At 42.4% G+C, this 19,383-nt stretch overlaps 1 protein-coding gene across 1 annotated transcript in view; it reads left to right on the top strand.

Moving 5' to 3' along the window:
• LOC117519645 (MICOS complex subunit MIC60-like) overlaps positions 1 to 19,383 on the top strand; it is a 61,948-nt gene that overhangs the window by 27,627 nt on the left and 14,938 nt on the right. Inside the window, 4 exon segments of the mRNA XM_034180919.1 lie at positions 5,675 to 5,778; positions 6,638 to 6,773; positions 7,844 to 7,973; positions 12,692 to 12,915. Of these exon segments, the coding sequence (XP_034036810.1) occupies positions 5,675 to 5,778; positions 6,638 to 6,773; positions 7,844 to 7,973; positions 12,692 to 12,915 (594 nt within the window).

The following is a 19,383-nucleotide window of genomic DNA, read 5'->3' as shown; positions in this document are numbered from 1 at the left end:
TGAGACCAACACGGAGGTGCTTTTGTCCCGCGCCATGAGCGGCATGGTGGCACATCCCTCCGCTTCTCTTTCCATGAAAAAAAACTCCTGTAACAGTGGAATGTGCCGAAAAAGTCTTAATGTCCACGTCTTCTGCCATTTTTGTGGAAGTCAGACGACGTACCGGATCAACAAAGCCTTCATGTTGGAAATGATCTGGTTGTTTCAGCGGGATGTCAGCCTGTCGATCGGCGCACGGAGTGCGCCGCGCTCTCAGACGCTGTGGGCAGTCTTTAAACCGGCTGGAGCGCTCCTTAATCTGTGTAATCCCCATAAAATCATCCCTGAAAGCCATCTGAATTTTCCGAATGGTGTCCACCTGGAGGTCTCTCACAGTTTCTGGAAAAATTTGATGCAGCAAAGCTCCAAATCGTTCATTTATTCGCAATAAAAATCCGACGAGAGGGGTGGACCACTGCTCACACAAAGCCTGCTCACAGGCGAATGACGCAACCGACAGGCGTGAAAAAACTCACACATGCGCACGAAGGTTCAAGCTTGGCTGATGCAGTCACACGTGATTCAAATCCATATGGTTTTTGCAAAAAATAAAAAGGTCGGATACTTTTCTAACAGACCTCGTATAAGATGGTCCTGATAATAATACCCCTCCTCCCACACATGCTTCTGAAAAAGTACCTTCTGGAGACCAATTCTTGTTTTAATAAAGGAAAGGCTTTAATTTGAAAATCACGTTAATAACAGTGAATTGAGATTAGTAGTTGTGTAATAAAGGGGGGCAAAAAAAACAGGGCAAACTGCGCAGTGTGACTCCTCAGATACTCATGTCATCGCTAATCATTCACACAGCTTGGATTTACACTGGTTTGTGTTCATCTTAAGTACTGTGAAGAGGGCAATCTCCCCCCCCAAAAGGGTGGTCTTTTCTAAATGTACCAAGTCTCACACCAATAGAAACACCTGTGGATGATACCTTTTTTGGGAAGTATCCATGTTTGGTGAGATTACTCTTCTGGAAATTACTCAGGTCTTGTGAGTTCAACTCTGGATCATGGAAATTCACCATTCAGGCCTTTGTTTTTGTTTTTTCTACCTGCTTCGGACCTCTGTCAGAGCTTTCTTTGAAAACCCAAATCATCATAATTTTCCACTGGTATGTTTAATTCAGTTTTCCTTTTTTTAAATTAAGTTCTTTACTTAAATATTCACCCTTGAGTTCAGTTTCTTGTCTCATGGCACTTTTAAAAGTGGCATACATTTTTTACAAAACATGTTTTTGCATACAACATTTACATACATCATACATTAGGTGTGTTTTTCTAAATGCTGTTAATGAAAACATTGTACCTAGTGAGTCAAAACTTCACACATTCTTGAGAAATGTTGGTTTCTCAGAATGCAAAAGATGGCAAACCACGCCCTACTTTTCTACTCATCTCACTCATCTTCAACTGTATCCGGGATCGGGTTGCGGGGGCAACAGCTCTAGCAGGGGACCCCAGCCTTCCCTTTTCACGTGTCACATTGACCACCTCTGACTGGGGGATCCTGAGGCTTTCCCAGGCCTAGTTTTCTAATTCAGGCTTAAAACCTCTCAATCACCCCTTAATTGTGATTTGTTATTTGTGAATGTTATGTGCTGGTTCCGGTGGCGATATTGTTGAAGTTGTGCAGATAACTATTGTTAAAATGCAGAGACATGCCGTTCAGAATCCAAAGTGTAAATAGTCCCAAAGAACTTGAACTGTGTAGGAGGCAAGAAGGGGATGCTTTTCTTTCATGTGTACTGGGCAGCGCGTACTGTTGTGGATGTATGACTTGAAAAAGTAAAGTCCACATTTCTAAGAAGAGCCTCTATTTTACTAATGCGTTTCCTTCTTCTTCTTTTGACTGCTCCTGTGAGGGGTCGCCACAGCAGATCAATCATTTCCATCTCACCCTGTCCTCTCTCACCAACCACTTGCATGTCCTCCCTCACCACATAAAACTCCTCTTTGGCCTCCCTCTTCTCCAACTGCCTGGTGGCTCCATCCTCAGCGTCCTTCTCTGTATATACCCTGGGTCCCTCCACTGCACATGTCGAAACCATCTCAGTCTCACCTTTCTGACTTTGTCTCCAAACTGTCCCACTTGAGCTGTCCCTCTGATATGTTAATTCCTAATCCTGTCTCACTATTGTCTTGTAAACTTTCCTCTTCACTCTTGCAGATATTCTTTGGACACAAATCACTCCTGCCACCTTTCTCCATCCACTCCACCCTGCCTGCACTCTCTTCTTCACCTCTCTACCGCACTCTCCATTACTTTGTACTGTTAACCCCAAGTATTTATACTCATCTACTTTCACCACTTCTGCTCCTTGTAACTGTACTAATCCACTGGACTCCCTCTCATTCACACATATGTACTCGATCTTGCTCCTTCTGACTTTTATTCCCCTGATCTCCAGAGCATATCTCCACTTCTCCAGGCTAGACTCAACCTGCTCTCTACTCTCACTACAGATCACAGTGTCATCTGCAAACATCATTGTCCATGGAGATTCCTGTCTGATGTCATCTGTCAACCAGTCCATCAACCTTTGCAAGCAAGAAAGGACTCAGATCTGATCCTTGATGTAATCCCACCTCCACCTTAATGAGTCTGTCATACCTACTGCGCATCTCACCGCTGTCACACTGTCCTTGTACATGTCCTGCACTACCCTCACATACTTCTCTGCCACTCCAGACTTCCTTATATAATACCACAACTCTTTTCTTGGCACCCTGTCATAAGCTATCTCTAAATCTACAAACAAATAATATAGCTCCATCTGGCCTTCTCTATACTTTCTCATCAGTACTCAGAGAAAATCAAATCAAATCAATTTTATTTATATAGCGCCAAATCACAACAAACAGTTGCCCCAAGGCGCTTTATATTGTAAGGCAAAGCCATACAATAATTACGGAAAAACCCCAACGGTCAAAACCAGGAAAAAGACATGCTGTGGAGGGGAGCAGAGATCAATCACTAATGATTAAATGCAGAATGGTGCATACAGAGCAAAAAGAGAAAGAAACACTCAGTGCATCATGGGAACCCCCAGCAGTCTAAGTCTATAGCAGCATAACTAAGGGATGGTTCAGGGTCACCTGATCCAGCCCTAACTATAAACTTTAGCAAAAAGGAAAGTTTTAAGCCTAATCTTAAAAGTAGAGAGGGTGTCTGTCTCCCTGATCCAAATTGGGAGCTGGTTCCAGAGGAGAGGAGCCTGAAAGCTGAAGGCTCTGCCTCCCATTCTACTCTTACAAACCCTAGGAACTACAAGTAAGCCTGCAGTCTGAGAGCGAAGCGCTCTATTGGGGTGATATGGTACTATGAGGTCCCTAAGATAAGATGGGACCTGATTATTCAAAACCTTATAAGTAAGAAGAAGAATTTTATTTTCTATTCTAGAATTAACAGGAAGCCAATGAAGAGAGGACAATATGGGTGAGATATGCTCTCTCCTTCTAGTCCCTGTCAGTACTCTAGCTGCAGCATTTTGAATTAACTGAAGGCTTTTCAGGGAACTTTTAGGACAACCTGATAATAATGAATTACGATAGTCCAGCCTAGAGGAAATAAATGCATGAATTAGTTGATCAGCATCACTCTGAGACAAGACCTTTCTAATTTTAGAGATATTGCGCAAATGCAAAAAAGCAGTCCTACATATTTGTTTAATATGCGCATTGAATGACATATCCTGATCAAAAATGACTCCAAGATTTCTCACAGTATTACTAGAGGTCAGGGTAATGCCATCCAGAGTAAGAATCTGGTTAGACACCATGTTTCTAAGATTTGTGGGGCCAAGTACAATAAATTCAGTTTTATCTGAGTTTAAAAGCAGGAAATTAGAGGTCATCCATGTCTTTATGTCTGTAAGACAATCCTGCAGTTTAGCAAATTGGTATGTGTCCTCTGGCTTCATGGATAGATAAAGCTGGGTATCATCTGCGTAACAATGAAAATTTAAGCAATGCTGTCTAATAATACTGCCTAAGGGAAGCATGTATAAAGTGAATAAAATTGGTCCTAGCACAGAACCTTGTGGAACTCCATAATTAACTTTAGTCTGTGAAGAAGATTCCCCATTTACATGAACAAATTGTAATCTATTAGATAAATATGATTCAAACCACCGCAGCGCAGTGCCTTTAATACCTATGGCATGCTCTAATCTCTGTAATAAAATTTTATGGTCAAAAGTATCAAAAGCAGCACTGAGGTCTAACAGAACGAGTACAGAGATGAGTCCACTGTCTGAGGCCATAAGATCATTTGTAACCTTCACTAATGCTGTTTCTGTACTATGAGGAATTCTAAACCCTGACTGAAACTCTTCAAATAGACCATTCCTCTGCAGATGATTAGTTAGCTGTTTTACAACTACCCTTTCAAGAATTTTTGAGAGAAAAGGAAGGTTGGAGATTGGCCTATAATTAGCTAAGATAGCTGGGTCAAGTGATGGCTTTTTAAGTAATGGTTTAATTACTGCCACCTTAAAAGCCTGTGGTACATAGCCAACTAATAAAGATAGATTGATCATATTTAAGATCGAAGCATTAATTAATGGTAGGGCTTCCTTGAGCAGCCTGGTAGGAATGGGGTCTAATAGACATGTTGATGGTTTGGAGGAAGTAACTAATGAAAATAACTCAGACAGAACAATCGGAGCGAAAGAGTCTAACCAAATACCGGCATCACTGAAAGCAGCCAAAGAGAACGATATGTCTTTGGGATGGTTATGAGTAATTTTTTCTCTAATAGTTAAAATTTTATTAGCAAAGAAAGTCATGAAGTCATTACTAGTTAAAGTTAAAGGAATACTCGGCTCAATAGAGCTCTGACTCTTTGTCAGCCTGGCTACAGTGCTGAAAAGAAACCTGGGGTTGTTCTTATTTTCTTCAATTAGTGATGAGTAGTAAGATGTCCTAGCTTTACGGAGGGCTTTTTTATAGAGCAACAGAGTCTTTTTCCAGGCTAAGTGAAGATCTTCTAAATTAGTGAGACGCCATTTCCTCTCCAACTTAAGGGTTATCTGCTTTAAGCTGCGAGTTTGTGAGTTATACCACAGAGTCAGGCACTTCTGATTTAAGGCTCTCTTTTTCAGAAGAGCTACAGCATCCAAAGTTGTATGGTATGGTAGTAAGCCTTGCTAACTTTTATGTCCATTTAAACTTTTTTTTTGTTTTTATTCTTCCAAACATCTTTCATCTTGTCAGAAATTTTGTGGATGTTAGGGATATCATCTTGGACTATTCATTGAGTTATCAAACACCTTACTGTAGTTATTTATCGATTGTTATTTTATGTCTCTGTTGTTTCTCTCCCATCAGTCATATTTATCACTTAAGATGAAGTCATTCAAAAATTATAATATAAATATTATATATTTATTAATATTATAAATAATATTTATAATATTATATATATATTATAATATAAACAATGGACATAATGTAACTCTATGGACTCAGCTCTGTAAGCCTTACAGAGCTGAGTCTGACTCTTATGAATCTTTGCTTCATTTTGTTTCATTTACAGAGCTAGATTTGCTTACGATGCTAGATATGTTTTTTTTTTTTTTTTGGACCTGGAGAAATGACTTCAGACATTGCTTGAGGTTTGTTGTTGAATGTAGGTCCCACCTGAGGAGAAGTCAGTCCAGTGGAAGGATCTGGAAGCTGCTGCTACTGATAGGACTTTTGCCATAAAAAATGCTGAAGCTGCTCTCTGCAAAGCAAAGTAAGACTTTAAGAACACATGACCTCATGAACATCTGTATTAAACTGTTTGTTCTGGATCCAGGATCCTCCAATTTCTGTGTCGTCGTCCCCCCAATACAATGACAGTAAAGACTATTCTGTTGAGCCCAAGCCTTAATGTGGTACTATGTTTGTGTAAAGACACCCCTTCGGTGTCACACAGTGTGATATCGTGATGCAGTTAATTATGCAGCCAGTCACAGCTTTACATTAAGAGCCTCCTATTGCCAAAATGATGGAACTGCTGATCCTGACACTTGGTTTGGAAAGGTAGGATGTGGGCCCAGCAGAGCAGGCTGAATTTAGGTTCAGGGTGAGATGGTAGCACCGTCTCAGCTCACCCACTAACTGCAGCCCTGCACCAGAGACCTGACCCTGATGTGTTAGATGGATGCAGGCACACAGAGCCCCCCCCCCCCCCCCCTCCCCAAGTTGACAAGGGATGTACAGTAACTACTGGTAAACAAACCTTGGTAAACTAGAGAAGTACTACCTAGATGCTGCCCAAGCTCATGATTGGCTTGTTGATCTTGCGTGCTCCCAGACAGAATCCCAGCTTGCTGCCTGTCAGCAGATGTTTCCCTGCAGTCACTGGAACTTTCCCGAGAGTCAGTCCAAAGACAGGGTTTGATAGTTCTAAAATACACCTTGCAGTCCAGTGGGACCACAGAAATCAGGTTAGCTGCCCACCCCCACCCACTAAAAAGCTGTCATTATTTACCATGGCTGATCTCGTTACTGTTACTGGTCTTGTTAGGCTCATGAGTAATTGTTTTTGGTCTCGATGTTGAGGGTTACTGGTCTGGTTACTAACCGTGTCCGGTCTTTTTGTGCCCCAGTGAAGCCTTGAATGGACTAAAGTCTGTCATAAACAAATCTAAAGGCTTGAAGATTGCTGCTGTCCAACCACTAGTTTTAGCAGCTGAAGAAAATCTCCACAGCATGACTGTGGACTTGGACAGAGCGGCCACTAAGGTATCCAAATTCTTTCTTAATTTGGAACTTTTTTGAATGCTTGTTTAATGTGCAGCTGAAATGGTTTGTTATACTTAAGATTGTACATAATGTACTGAGCCCCAAATAATATGTTGAAAACGCAAAAAAAAAAGACAATTTGATTTTGTAAGATTTAAAATTTCCTGTGCGAATTCCACATTTCAACTTCGCATTTAAGCTGCGACAGGTGGGCCATGGCACTCCGGGAAGTCCGGGCTTCGCTCACTTTGAAATCACAGACACGGGACCTGTGAGACTGAAGAGAAAATTGTCGTTAAGCATGGAAATATGCCTCGTAGGTGAGTTGCAGTTGAGACCGAGTGCTGAAATAAGAGCGACGACTGGCAGAACACGAGTGAGACACCGAACGCAGGAGAGCCAATAAAAAGGATTTATACTTGGAGCACAGTTTTTCTGAGGAAAGCTTCATCGGGGGACCATGCTTTCTTCTGAAATGGGAATAAACATAGAATGCAGTCAGTGATTTATATTTGACCACTTTTTCTTTTTTAAGTAAATGTTTGTGTGTGTGTGTGAGAGAGAGAGATGAGGTCAGATCAGACACACACAGACGTGTTAGAGAGGTGCTGGGCTGAGGCCGCTCAGCAAAGACAGAAGGAGGTGTAAATAATTCTTTGGGACTTGCATATTGATAAAATCAGACGAACCCATGCTCTCTGCCATGTTTGGTCCAGGACAGAGTTCCCCTCCGGAGCAGCATCTCTGCCCTCCAGAGCACCGGCATTGAACCTGCGTTCAGATCACCTCCATTGCAGTGTTTTGGGACTTAACTTTGGTTTTTGTTGTGACGAGCCTGTCAGGTGAACTCGTACCTGTGTTCTTTGTCCTGAGCCTGTTCATATTCAGCAGCAAAGTCTAACTTTACTTAACATTGTTGTTCACTGTGAGAGCTCCACAGCCTGGGTCCATAACACTGTGGAGATGAAGTAGACGTTCCATCTTTGGAAGGATGGAATGTGTGGATGTGGGGGTGTTTGTAGTGCATATTCGTACTGTATGTGGCCTCGCCTGTGTGCCTGTGTTTGTAGGTGCAGTCTGCAGAGACAGAATCCAGGATCTTCTCCCAGTACAGTGAGCTGGTGAACGAAGCCAAAAAACAGTTCCAGCAGGAAGTGAGCAGTCTGACTCCAGAGATCCAAAGCAACTGGAAGAGACTCAGTAAGCGCCCAGTCGAGTGACCTTTGACACATTGAAGCTTTTTCTGTCACATGTTTAATAAAATCTCTCTGCTAGACCAACTCAAGAATAAATCTTAATGTTTATTTGTGAAAAAGGAAATGATCAAAAAAGCAGTTTAAATGTGGCTGCGGTACAGATGCATGTTAAGATTTTTACACCGGATGCCCTTCCTGGAACAACTCCACTTCTACGTACGCAGAAGTTTCCTGGCCAAGCACGACTGAGGACGGTCTCTGCTTTGCTGCTGAGTTCTCCCGGGATTATAAATAATGTTAAGACGACCATCTTAACCATGGTTACGGTCAGATAACTTCTCAGGGCCATCCAGTCTCTGTACTCGCAAAGCGAGAGCTGTGTTCGGCTTCTCTGCAGTAAGTCGGACTCGTTTCCGGTGGGGGTTGGCCTCCGCCAGGCCTATGTCTTGTCACCAATCCTGTTTGTGATATTCATGGACAGGATATTGAGGTGTAGTCAGTGGGAGGAGGGTTTCCAGTTTGGTGGGCTCAGGGTCTCATCACTGCTTTTTACAGGTGATGTAGTCCTGTTGGCTTCATTGGCCGGTGACCTCCAACTCTCACTGGGTCCATTCGCAGCCTAGTGTGAAGCGGCTGGGATGAGGATCAACACCTCTAAATCTGTGGTTCTCAGCAGGAAACCGATGGATTGCCTACTCTGGGTAGGGAATGAGGTCTTGCCCCAAGTGAAGGAATTAAAGTACCTCTGGGTCTTGTTCACAAATGAGGGGACAATGGAGCTTGAGATTGGTCGGCGAATCAGTGCAGCAGGAACGGTGTTGCATTTGCTTTACCACACTCTTGCGACAAAAGGCGAAGTTCTCAGACTGAATCAGTGGATGTTGTTCAAGGACCCAGCCAGGCTTAAAACTGTATGGGTGACCGATATCATTGGTACTTGCGGCCCCTGGTGATGTTATACTGTACAGCCACAGAGGCACAGAGAAGTCTCCAGGCAGGTACAAATCGCTGCACACATTTGCGGATCTTCTGCGGCAGGAATGTTGCAAAAGCTACGTGTGACAGCACATCCAATACACACACACTGATTTTTTTTTTTCTCACATTTGTGAATCTGGTTACACACGCACAGATCAAAACATACGCTAGACATGTGGAGATTAATCGATATAAATCAGTATCTAGATATAAACGTGCTCGATGTGAGTGTATTGATTCATTCAGTGTGCATCGATTCAGTTGACAGGTGAAATTGTGATCACATCACTTGCTGCGTACTTGCATCAATATTTTTTTCTGAGGCACATTGAATGCACCATCCCTGCTTCACCTTTTGTTTTGAACATGCATGAGAGCCTGAAAGCACATTTGTACCACAACAAACATGGAGGTCCGCGAGGGGATAGAGATTTTTGACGCAAAAAAATCTCCTACCACTTGGAGATTTTTGCAAATCTCCAACTGAGATTTTTGACACACCTAAAACATTTAAATCAGGCGTTTACCACTTGGAGATTTTTGCAAATCTCCAACTGAGATTTTTGACACACCTAAAACATTTAAATCAGGCGTTTAGAGATACTTTGGCTGTTTTAAAAAAGATTGGAAACGTGACAAGATGCAGGTCGTTTGTAAAGAATGCTGTGCTGCTAAACCATACGGCTGCTGCTGCTCCACTCAGATACTCCTCAGATTATAAACCTCCAGTAAAACTCTGGTGAGAAAAGTGTGTCAAATTACTTTTGCCATTGAGTGACTATCTTTAAGGCCTGGTTCACATGGCAGGATAATTAGGCCGATATCGGACCTGATCTTCCCCTTCCGCCCTTCCGACAATCGTAAGGACGCCCTGACAATCGTCATGTGTGTGGTGTGTTCAGAATGCTCTGATCTGCTCGGAAGGACATCGGGGGCGCTCCGATCGTGGTGTGGTGTCCTCAGACCACAAACGAGCACGCAGCCTGCTGAATGTGATGTGTAGCCAATCAGAAAGCGATGTGACGGACGTACAGAGCGGAAAATAAAATCAAAACAGCTGTTCTGACTTACTAGAAAGTCCAATGGTCGCGCTGTCTCCACTCCTTTAAAGAACGCCATTTGTTTCATTTCATTTTCTTTTTGTATTGTTTCCCCTCTGTTTTAAATAGTCCACAAAGTATCTCCATTTGTTTACTCTGAAGTCACGTTCAATCTGGAGAGATTTTGTGGGATTTCCTGTCTGAGCTGGGAATGTTCATGTGTGAAATCTGTTCGTGTGGTGGTGTTGTCCTTACCGTGTGGCTGAACACCACATACTGTATGACCAACACTGTTAGATCTATGATTTTTTTTTTTTTTATCTTCACGTGTGTCGTCTCTCAGGTTTTGGAAACCTAAAGATATTTTTAAAATCCTGTCGTGTGAACCAGGCATAAGTCACTCATTGAGAGTGATGTTGTCTTACTGTTTACTGTTTAAGTTCTGCCAATGTGATGAAGCAGGTTCCACATATGAGGGAACTGATTTCTGTTCCTTAATGTTGAATCTGGTAAATTTACTGCTTTTAAGGAGTAAACCAAATCCTCTGCCTCTAGCAGAATCAGAAGAAGAAGAAGAATACCATAGTACCATACTGAATCACAGCTTCTTATTTTCTATTTAAATTTTTGGTGTAATTTCTTTGCATCATGTTTAATTGTATCGGATTGTGAGGAATCGCCATCAAATCGCATCGAATCGGGAACAGGGGTGAATCGTGTCGTCATGTATCTCTATGTATCATATCACTGGTAGTGTATCGACACGTGTACTGAATCAATGTCATTCGTTGAGATTCACTTGCCTAGTTCCAGCCCGTCGTCGTTGCAGAAAATCATACTCAAAATGTCAAAGATGACTGGATGTGAGTAGAGGGATGGCACCATCTTCCATTTAAGGGTTTCATCTGAGGCCAGAGTCCAAAAAATTCTCAGCACCTGTAATCTGTGGCAGAGCTGCAGCTCTTTCTGATAACTGATAAACTTTGTTTTTTGTGCAAATATTTGCTTATTTTGAAATGGATGCCTGCAACACGTTTCAAAAAAGCTGAGACAGTGGTATGTTTACCACTGTGTTACATCACCTTTCTTTCTAACAACACTCAATAAGCGTTTGGGAACTGAGGACACTAATTGTTGAAGCGTTGTAGGTGGAATTCTTTCCCATTCTTGCTTGATGTATGACTTCAGTTGTTCAACAGTCCGGGGTCTCCGTTGTCGTGTTTTGTGATTCATAATGTGCCACACATTTTCAATGGGCGACAAGTCTGGACTGCAGGCAGGCCAGTCTAGTACCTGCACTCTTTTACTACAAAGCCACGCTGTTGTAACACGTGCAGAATGTGGCTTGGTTTTGTCTTGCTGAAATAAGCAGGGACGTCCCTGAAAAAGACGTTGCTTGGATGGCAGCATGTGTTGCTCCAAAACCTGGATGTACCTTTCAGCATTGATGGTGCCATTACAGATGTGTAAGTTGCCCATGTCATCACAGATGCTGGCTTTTGAACTTTGCGCTGGTAACAATCTGGATGGTCTTTATCCTCTTTTGTCTGGAGGACACGACGTCCATGATTTCCAAAAACAATTTGAAATGTGGATTCCTCAGACCACAGCACACTTTTCCACTTTGCGTCTGTCCATTTCAAATGAGCTCAAGCCCAGAGAAGGTGGTGGCATTTCTGGATGTTGTTGAATTATGGCTTTTGCTTTGTATGGTAGAGTTTTAACTTCTACTTGTAGATGTAGCGACAAACTGTGTTAACTGACAATGGTTTTCTGAAATGTTCCTGAGCTCAAGCAGTAAGATCCTTTACACAATGATGTCGGTTTTTAATGCAGTGCCGCTGAGGGATTGAAGGTCACAGGCATTCAATGTTGGTTTTCGGCCTTGCTGCTTACGTGTAGAAAGTTCTTCAGATTCTCTGAATCTTCGGATTATATTATGGACTGTAGATGATGGAATCCCTCAATTCCTTGCAATTAAACATTGAGCAACAAACTGTTAAACTATTTTTTTCTTTCTTTTTTTTTCACGCAGTTGGTCACAAAGTGGTGATCCTCGCCCCATCTTTGCTTGTGAATGGCTGAGCCTTCTGGGGATGCTCCTTTTATACCCAATCATGACACATTAACCTCCAATTAACTTGTTCACCTGTGGCATGTTCCAAACACGTGTTCTTTGAGCAGTCATCAACTTTCCCAGTCTTTAGTTGCCCCGTCCCAGTTTTTTTTGTGTGTTGCAGGCATCCATTTCAAAATGAACAAATATTTGCAGTAAAACAAAAAAGTCAATCAGTTTGAACATTAAATATCTCGTCTTTGTGGTGTATTCAATTGAATATAGGTTGAAGAGAATTTGCTAATCATTGTATTCTGTTTTATGTACATTTTAACTTCATTGGAATTGGGTTGTATATGAAACAACAAAAAGACTAAAATGATACTAAATTAATAAAACTTAAAAACATAAAACGCTTAAAACAGCCACCTTCACTGTCCTTATATATAGTTTGTCCAAATATTTCTGTTCTGAAAATGGACTGTAGTGAAACATCTAACACCTAAAAAGGTTTTGGTGATATTTTAGTTGAAGTTTTTTCAGAAGAAACATGACAGCTATGACTGTCTGAACACTTTTGTCCTGATTAGTTTTTAGTGTTTCCGTTGCTGGTCTAAATCCAGTGAACATTTGTTCTCTTTCTGTAAGCTGGCAAGCTGTCGGCGGATGACCTGAACGCCCTGATCGCGCACGCTCACTGTCGCATTGAGCAGCTGAACCAGGAGCTGGCGGAGCAGCGGGTCAGAGAGCAGGTCCACATAGACTCGGCACTGCGACAGCAGAAGGTGGAGCATCAGAAAGCTCTGGAGAGGTCCGTGAACACCACCCTGCTGCATGCCAAGGAGGAGGCCCGACTGGAACAAGAGCGCAAGGTACGGACAGTGTTCCACACACTGTGGATGAAAACGTTTACCAACACGGGGTCGGGCAGAATCCAGTCTGCAGCCTGCAGGGAAGTTAAACCCTGACCTCACTTCATCCTCAACCCCTCACAACCCCGTTTCCAAACAGCACAGGAGATAAAAATCCCGACAGCATTGATTCACCTTCTGAACGTCAACTTCTCATTGGATGAGATGTTTACAAACGCCGAGCCTCTTGAAGCAGAACCGCAGATTGCAAAGGGTCACACAAACTGATGCAACTGATCTGAGAATCGTCTTCATGACTAATTGGTATCATTCGCTATGTGTTGATTGGTGCCGCTCTGGCAAGAGTAGACCTGAAGACCCTGTGGGGTTCCACGTCGAAGGTCACGTCAGGTCTGGGAGCAGCGCTGGTGGAGATTCAGATTCAGCCAACTTTATTTTTCCCTCAATCCGTCCCTGACAACCATCCCAATTTACACAGTAAATATTAATAACAAAAACACTGACATGTATTAACATACAACAGTCCGACACACCCGGGCTTGTCCACAGAGCCACAAACCCTTCAGTCCCATGGTTTTACACGTTCAGTAGACTTGTGGCCCTGACACCAACCGAAGGAGAGATCAATAGATGATTTTGACAGAAATGTGTGGCAAGTTAGCAACCCGACTGCGCACACTCGACCTCTCACCCTCACTTTTGTTTAGCCGCCAAACACCAACAAAGCCAGGCAGCAGTTAAGCCTCAGGTTCAACATGCTAGGTGCACACCGCACTGCTGACTGTGCATACGGCTACTAGACTGGAAAGACAAACCCCAAAGAGCACAAGATATGCATGAGAGAATATATATACACTCAACAAAAATATAAACGCAACACTTTTGATTTTGCTCCCATTTTGTATGAGATGAACTCAAAGATCTAAAACTTTTTCCACATACACAACATCACCATTTCCCTCAAATATTGTTCACAAACCAGTCTAAATCTGTGATAGTGAGCACTTCTCCTTTGCTGAGATAATCCATCCCACCTCACAGGTGTGCCATACCAAGATGCTGATTAGACACCATGATTAGTGCACAGGTGTGCCTTAGACTGTCCACAATAAAAGGCCACTCTGAAAGGTGCAGTTTTGTTTTATTGGGGGGGATACCAGGCAGTATCTGGTGTGACCACCATTTGCCTCATGCAGTGCAACACATCTCCTTCGCATAGAGTTGATCAGGTTGTCAATTGTGGCCTGTGGAATGTTGGTCCACTCTTCTTCAATGGCTGTGCGAAGTTGCTGGATATTGGCAGGAACTGGTACACGCTGTCATATATGCCGGTCCAGAGCATCCCAAACATGCTCAATGGGTGACATGTCCGGTGAGTATGCCGGCCATGCAAGAACTGGGATATTTTCAGCTTCCAAGAATTGTGTACAGATCCTTGCAATATGGGGCCGTGCATTATCCTGCTGCAACATGAGGTATGGCACAACAGTGGACCTCAGGATCTTGTCACAGTATCTCTGTGCATTCAAATGCCATCAATAAAATGCACCTGTGTTCTTCCTCCATAACAGACGCCCTGCCCATACCATAACCCCACCGCCACCATGGGCCACTCGATCCACAACATTGACATCAGAAAACCGCTCACCCACACGACACCACACTCGCTGTCTACCATCTGCCCTGAACAGTGTGAACCGGGATTCATCCATAAAGAGAACACCTCTCCAATGTGCCAAACCCCAGCAAATGTGAGCATTTGCCCACTCAAGTCGGTTACGATGACGAACTGGAGTCAGGTCGAGACCCCGATGAGGACGACGAGCATGCAGATGAGCTTCCCTGAGACGGTTTCTGACAGTTTGTACAGAACTTCTTTGGTTATGCAAACTGATTGTTTCAGCAGCTGTCCAAGTGGCTGGTCTCAGACGATCTGGAGGTGAACATGCTGGATGTGGAGGTCCTGGGCTGGTGTGGTTACATGTGGTCTGCGGTTGTGAGGCTGGTTGAATGTACTGCCAAATTCTCTGAAACGCCTTTGGAGATGGCTTATGGTAGAGAAATGAACATTCAATACACGAGCAACATCTCTGGTTGACATTTCTGCTGTCAGCATGCCAATTGTACGCTCCCTCAAATCTTGCAACATCTGTGGCATTGTGCTGTGTGATAAAACTGCACCTTTCAGAGTGGCCTTTTATTGTGGGCAATCTAAGGCACACCTGTGCACTAATGGTGTCTAATCAGCATCTTGATATGGCACACCTGTAAGGTGGGATGGATTATCTCAGCAAAGGAGAAGTGCTCACTATCACAGATTTAGACTGTTTTGTGAACAATATTTGAGGGAAATGGTGATATTGTGCATGTGGAAAAAGTTTTAGATCTTTGAGTTCATCTCATACAAAATGGGAGCAAAACCAAAAGTGTTGTGTTTATTTTTGTTGAGTGTGTGTGTGTGTGTGTGTGTGTGTGTGTGTGTATATATATATATATATATATATATATATATATATATATATATACACACACACACACAGCAGTGTTCAGAATAATAGTAGTGCTATGTGACTAGAAAGATTAATCCAGGTTTTGAGTATATTTCTTATTGTTACATGAGAAACAAGGTACCAGTAGATTTTCACAAATCCAACAAGACCAAGCATTCATGATATTCACACTCTTAAGGCTATGAAATTGGGCTATTAGTAAAAAAAAAGTAGAAAAGAGGGTGTTCACAATAATAGTAGCATCTGCTTTGACGCTACAAACTCAAAACTATTATGTTCAAACTGCTTTTTTAGCAAGCCTGTGAATCACTAAACTAGTATTTAGTTGTATAACCACAGTTTTTCATGATTTCTTCACATCTGCGAGGCATTCATTTTGTTTGTTTGGAACCAAGATTTTGCTCATTTACTCGTGTGGTTGGGCTCATTGTCTTGTTTGAAACACCCATTTCAAGGGCATGTCCTCTTCAGCATAAGGCAACATGACCTCTTCAATATTTTGCCATATCCAAACTGATCCATGATACCTGGTATGCGATATATAGGCCCAACACCATAGTAGGAGAAACATGCCCATATCATGATGCTTGCACCACCATGCTTCACTGTCTTCACTGTGAACTGTGGCTTGAATTCAGAGTTTGGGGGTCGTCTCACAAACTGTCTGCGGCCCTTGGACCCAAAAGAACAATTTTACTCTCATCAGTCCACAAAATATTCCTCCATTTCTCTTTAGGCCAGTTGATGTGTTCTTTGGCAAATTGTAACCTCTTCTGCACGCCTTTTATTTAACAGAGGGACTTTGCGGGGGATTCTTGCAAATAAATTAGCTTCACCCAGGAGTCTTCTAACTGTCACAGCACTTACAGGTAACTCCAGACTGTCTTTGATCATCCTGCAGCTGATCAATGGGTGAGCCTTTGCCATTCTGGTTATTCTTCTATCCATTTTGATGGTTTGTGTTCCGTTTTCTTCTACGCGTCTTGTTTTTTTTTTGTCCATTTTAAAGCATTGGAGATCATTGTAGATGAACAGCCTATAATTTTTTGCACCTGCGTATGTTTTCCCCTCTCCAATCAACTTTTTAATCAAACTACGCTGTTCTTCTGAACAATGTCTTGAACGTCCCATTTTCCTCAGGCTTTCAAAGAGAAAAGCATGTTCAACAGGTGCTGGCTTCATCCTTAATTAGGGGACACCTGATTCACACCTGTTTGTTCCACAAAACTGACGAACTCACTGACTGAATGCCACACTACTATTATTGTGAACACCCCCTTTTCTACTTTTTTTTTTTTTTACTAATAGCCCAATTTCATAGCCTTAAGAGTGTACATATCATGAATGCTTGGTGTTGTTGGATTTGTGAGAATCTACTGAATCTACTGGTACCTTGTTTCCCATGTAACAAGAAATATACTCAAAACCTGGATTAATCTTTTAGTCACATAGCACTACTATTATTCTGAACACTACTGTGTGTGTGTGTGTATATGTATATGTATGTATGTATGTATATATGTATGTATGTATACTCAACAAAATATAAACGCAACACTTTTGGTTTTGCTCCCATTTTGTATGAGATGAACTCAAAGATCTAAAACTTTTTCCACATACACATTATCACCATTTCCCTCAAATATTGTTCACAAACCAGTCTAAATCTGTGATAGTGAGCACTTCTCCTTTGCTGAGATAATCCATCCCACCTCACAGGTGTGCCATATCAGGATGCTGATTAGACACCATGATTAGTGCACAGGTGTGCCTTAGACTGCCCACAATAAAAGGCCACTCTGAAAGGTGCAGTTTTGTTTTATTGGGGGGGGATACCAGTCAGTATCTAGTGTGACCCACCATTTGCCTCATGCAGTGCAACACATCTCCTTCGCATCATCCGTGAAGAGAACACCTCTCCAACGTGCCAAACACCAGCGAATGTGATCATTTGCCAACTCAAGTCGGTTACGACGACGAACTGGAGTCAGGTCGAGACCCCGATGAGGACGACGAGCATGCAGTATGAGCTTCCCTGAGACGGTTTCTGACAGTTTGTGCAGAAATTTGTGGTTATGCAAACCGATGTTTCAGCAGCTGTCCGAGTGGCTGGTCTCAGACGATCTTGGAAGTGAACATGCTGGGATGTGGAGGTCCTGGGCGTGGTGTGGTTTACACGTGGTCTGCGGTTGTGAGGCTGGTTGGATGTACTGCCAAATTCTCTGAAACGCCTTTGGAGATGGCTTATGGTAGAGAAATGAACATTCAATACGCGAGCAACAGCTCTGGTGACATTCCCGCTGTCAGCATGCCAATTGCACGCTCCCTCAATCTTGTGACATCTGTGGCATTGTGCTGTGTGATAAACTGCACTTTTCAGAGTGGCCTTTTATTGTGGGCAGTCTAAGGCACACACTGTGCACTAATCATGGTGTCTAATAAGATCTTGATATGCACACCTGTGAGGTGGGATGGATTATCTCAGCAAAGGAGACGTGCTCACTATCACAGATTTAGACTGGTTTGTGAACAATATTTGAGGGGAAATGGTGATAATGTGTATGTGGAAAAAGTTTTAGATCTTTGAAGTTCATCTCATACAAAATGGGAGCAAAACCAAAAGTGTTGCGTTTATATTTTTTGTTGAGTGTATAATATGTATACACGGTTATGCTCAAAGGTTACATACCCTGGCAGAATTTTTTGCTGCTTTGGCCATTTTTAAGAGAATGTTAATGACAACACAAAATTTTTTTTTTTCACTCATGGTTAGTGGTTGGGTGAAGCCATTTATTGTCAAACAACTGTTTCCTCTTTTTAAAATCAAAATGACAAGTGAACTACCCAAATGACCCTGATCAAAAGTTTACATGCCCCTGTTCTTAATACTGTGTATTTCCCCTTTAACCATCACCTGACAGCTTGGAGTCTTTGTGGTTGTGGACAAGACTCTCTGATGGTGACGCTGGCCACTGAATATGTTTGACTTTATTACATCAGTTACAAAGAAATACAAACAATATGGCACTCTATGGTAAATCTGCATGGAGTAGACAGTTCTCTGAGTGACTGCAAGAAGTAGAGTGAGGAAAGCCACCAAGACACCCAGACAACCCAGAAGAAGTTATAGGCTTACGTGGCTGTGATTGGAGAAATTATGCACAGTGCAAGCTTTGCATTTTGTATCACCAGTTATCCATCTTCATGATGAAGTGGTATAGAAGAGGGTTTTCTTAAAACGAAGACCTGAAAGTTTAGCTACAAATTGCCAGAAGGTACATCTGAGATGCAAGCCTGGATTTGATCTGTTTTGGGGAAAGAAAATCCTTCTCTGCTGTACTCCACTATGAAGCTAAGAGTAGTGATGCAAAATGGTTATAGTTATATTTTTAATCATTATATCATTGCTTATTAGTAGGCGGGCTTGTATTTTAAACAAATCCGTGAGTCAGATGAGCCCAAGCTTCCAGAGCCCTGTTATCTGAGAAATGCACTGAAATGCACTTGGCACTGTATGCCAACATATGTTTCTGTTTCATATGAATGTGAAGACCTCCGTGCTTCTGCATCAGAAGCTGGAAAAGCACTACATAAGTGCATTTCATTTACCATTTACAAAAAAGCTTCAAGTTGTTGTCTTTCCACCTTTTTGAAGTCATTGAAACAGCACCAGTTGCTAATGCTCATATTATTATCTGTTTACGGGCTCGTGTGTTAGCCAAAACGTAATGCTGAGACTGACTTGTACTGTGACAGTTGACGTGTGCTGCTAATGCCCCCAAACGGGTCGCATTTGTGACAGTTGACTTGTATTGCTAATGCTCCCAAACGGGTCACATTTGTCACAGTTGACTTGTATTGCTAATGCCCCCAAACGGGTTGCATTTGTGGTAGTTGATGCGTACTGCTATTGGCCCCAAACAGTTTGTATTTGTGATAGTTGATGCGTACTGCTATT

The sequence above is a fragment of the Thalassophryne amazonica genome, chromosome 11, assembly GCF_902500255.1.
Source record: "Thalassophryne amazonica chromosome 11, fThaAma1.1, whole genome shotgun sequence".
In the NCBI taxonomy this organism is placed as follows: domain Eukaryota; kingdom Metazoa; phylum Chordata; class Actinopteri; order Batrachoidiformes; family Batrachoididae; genus Thalassophryne; species Thalassophryne amazonica.
This window is presented reverse-complemented; position numbering and strand designations above follow the sequence as displayed.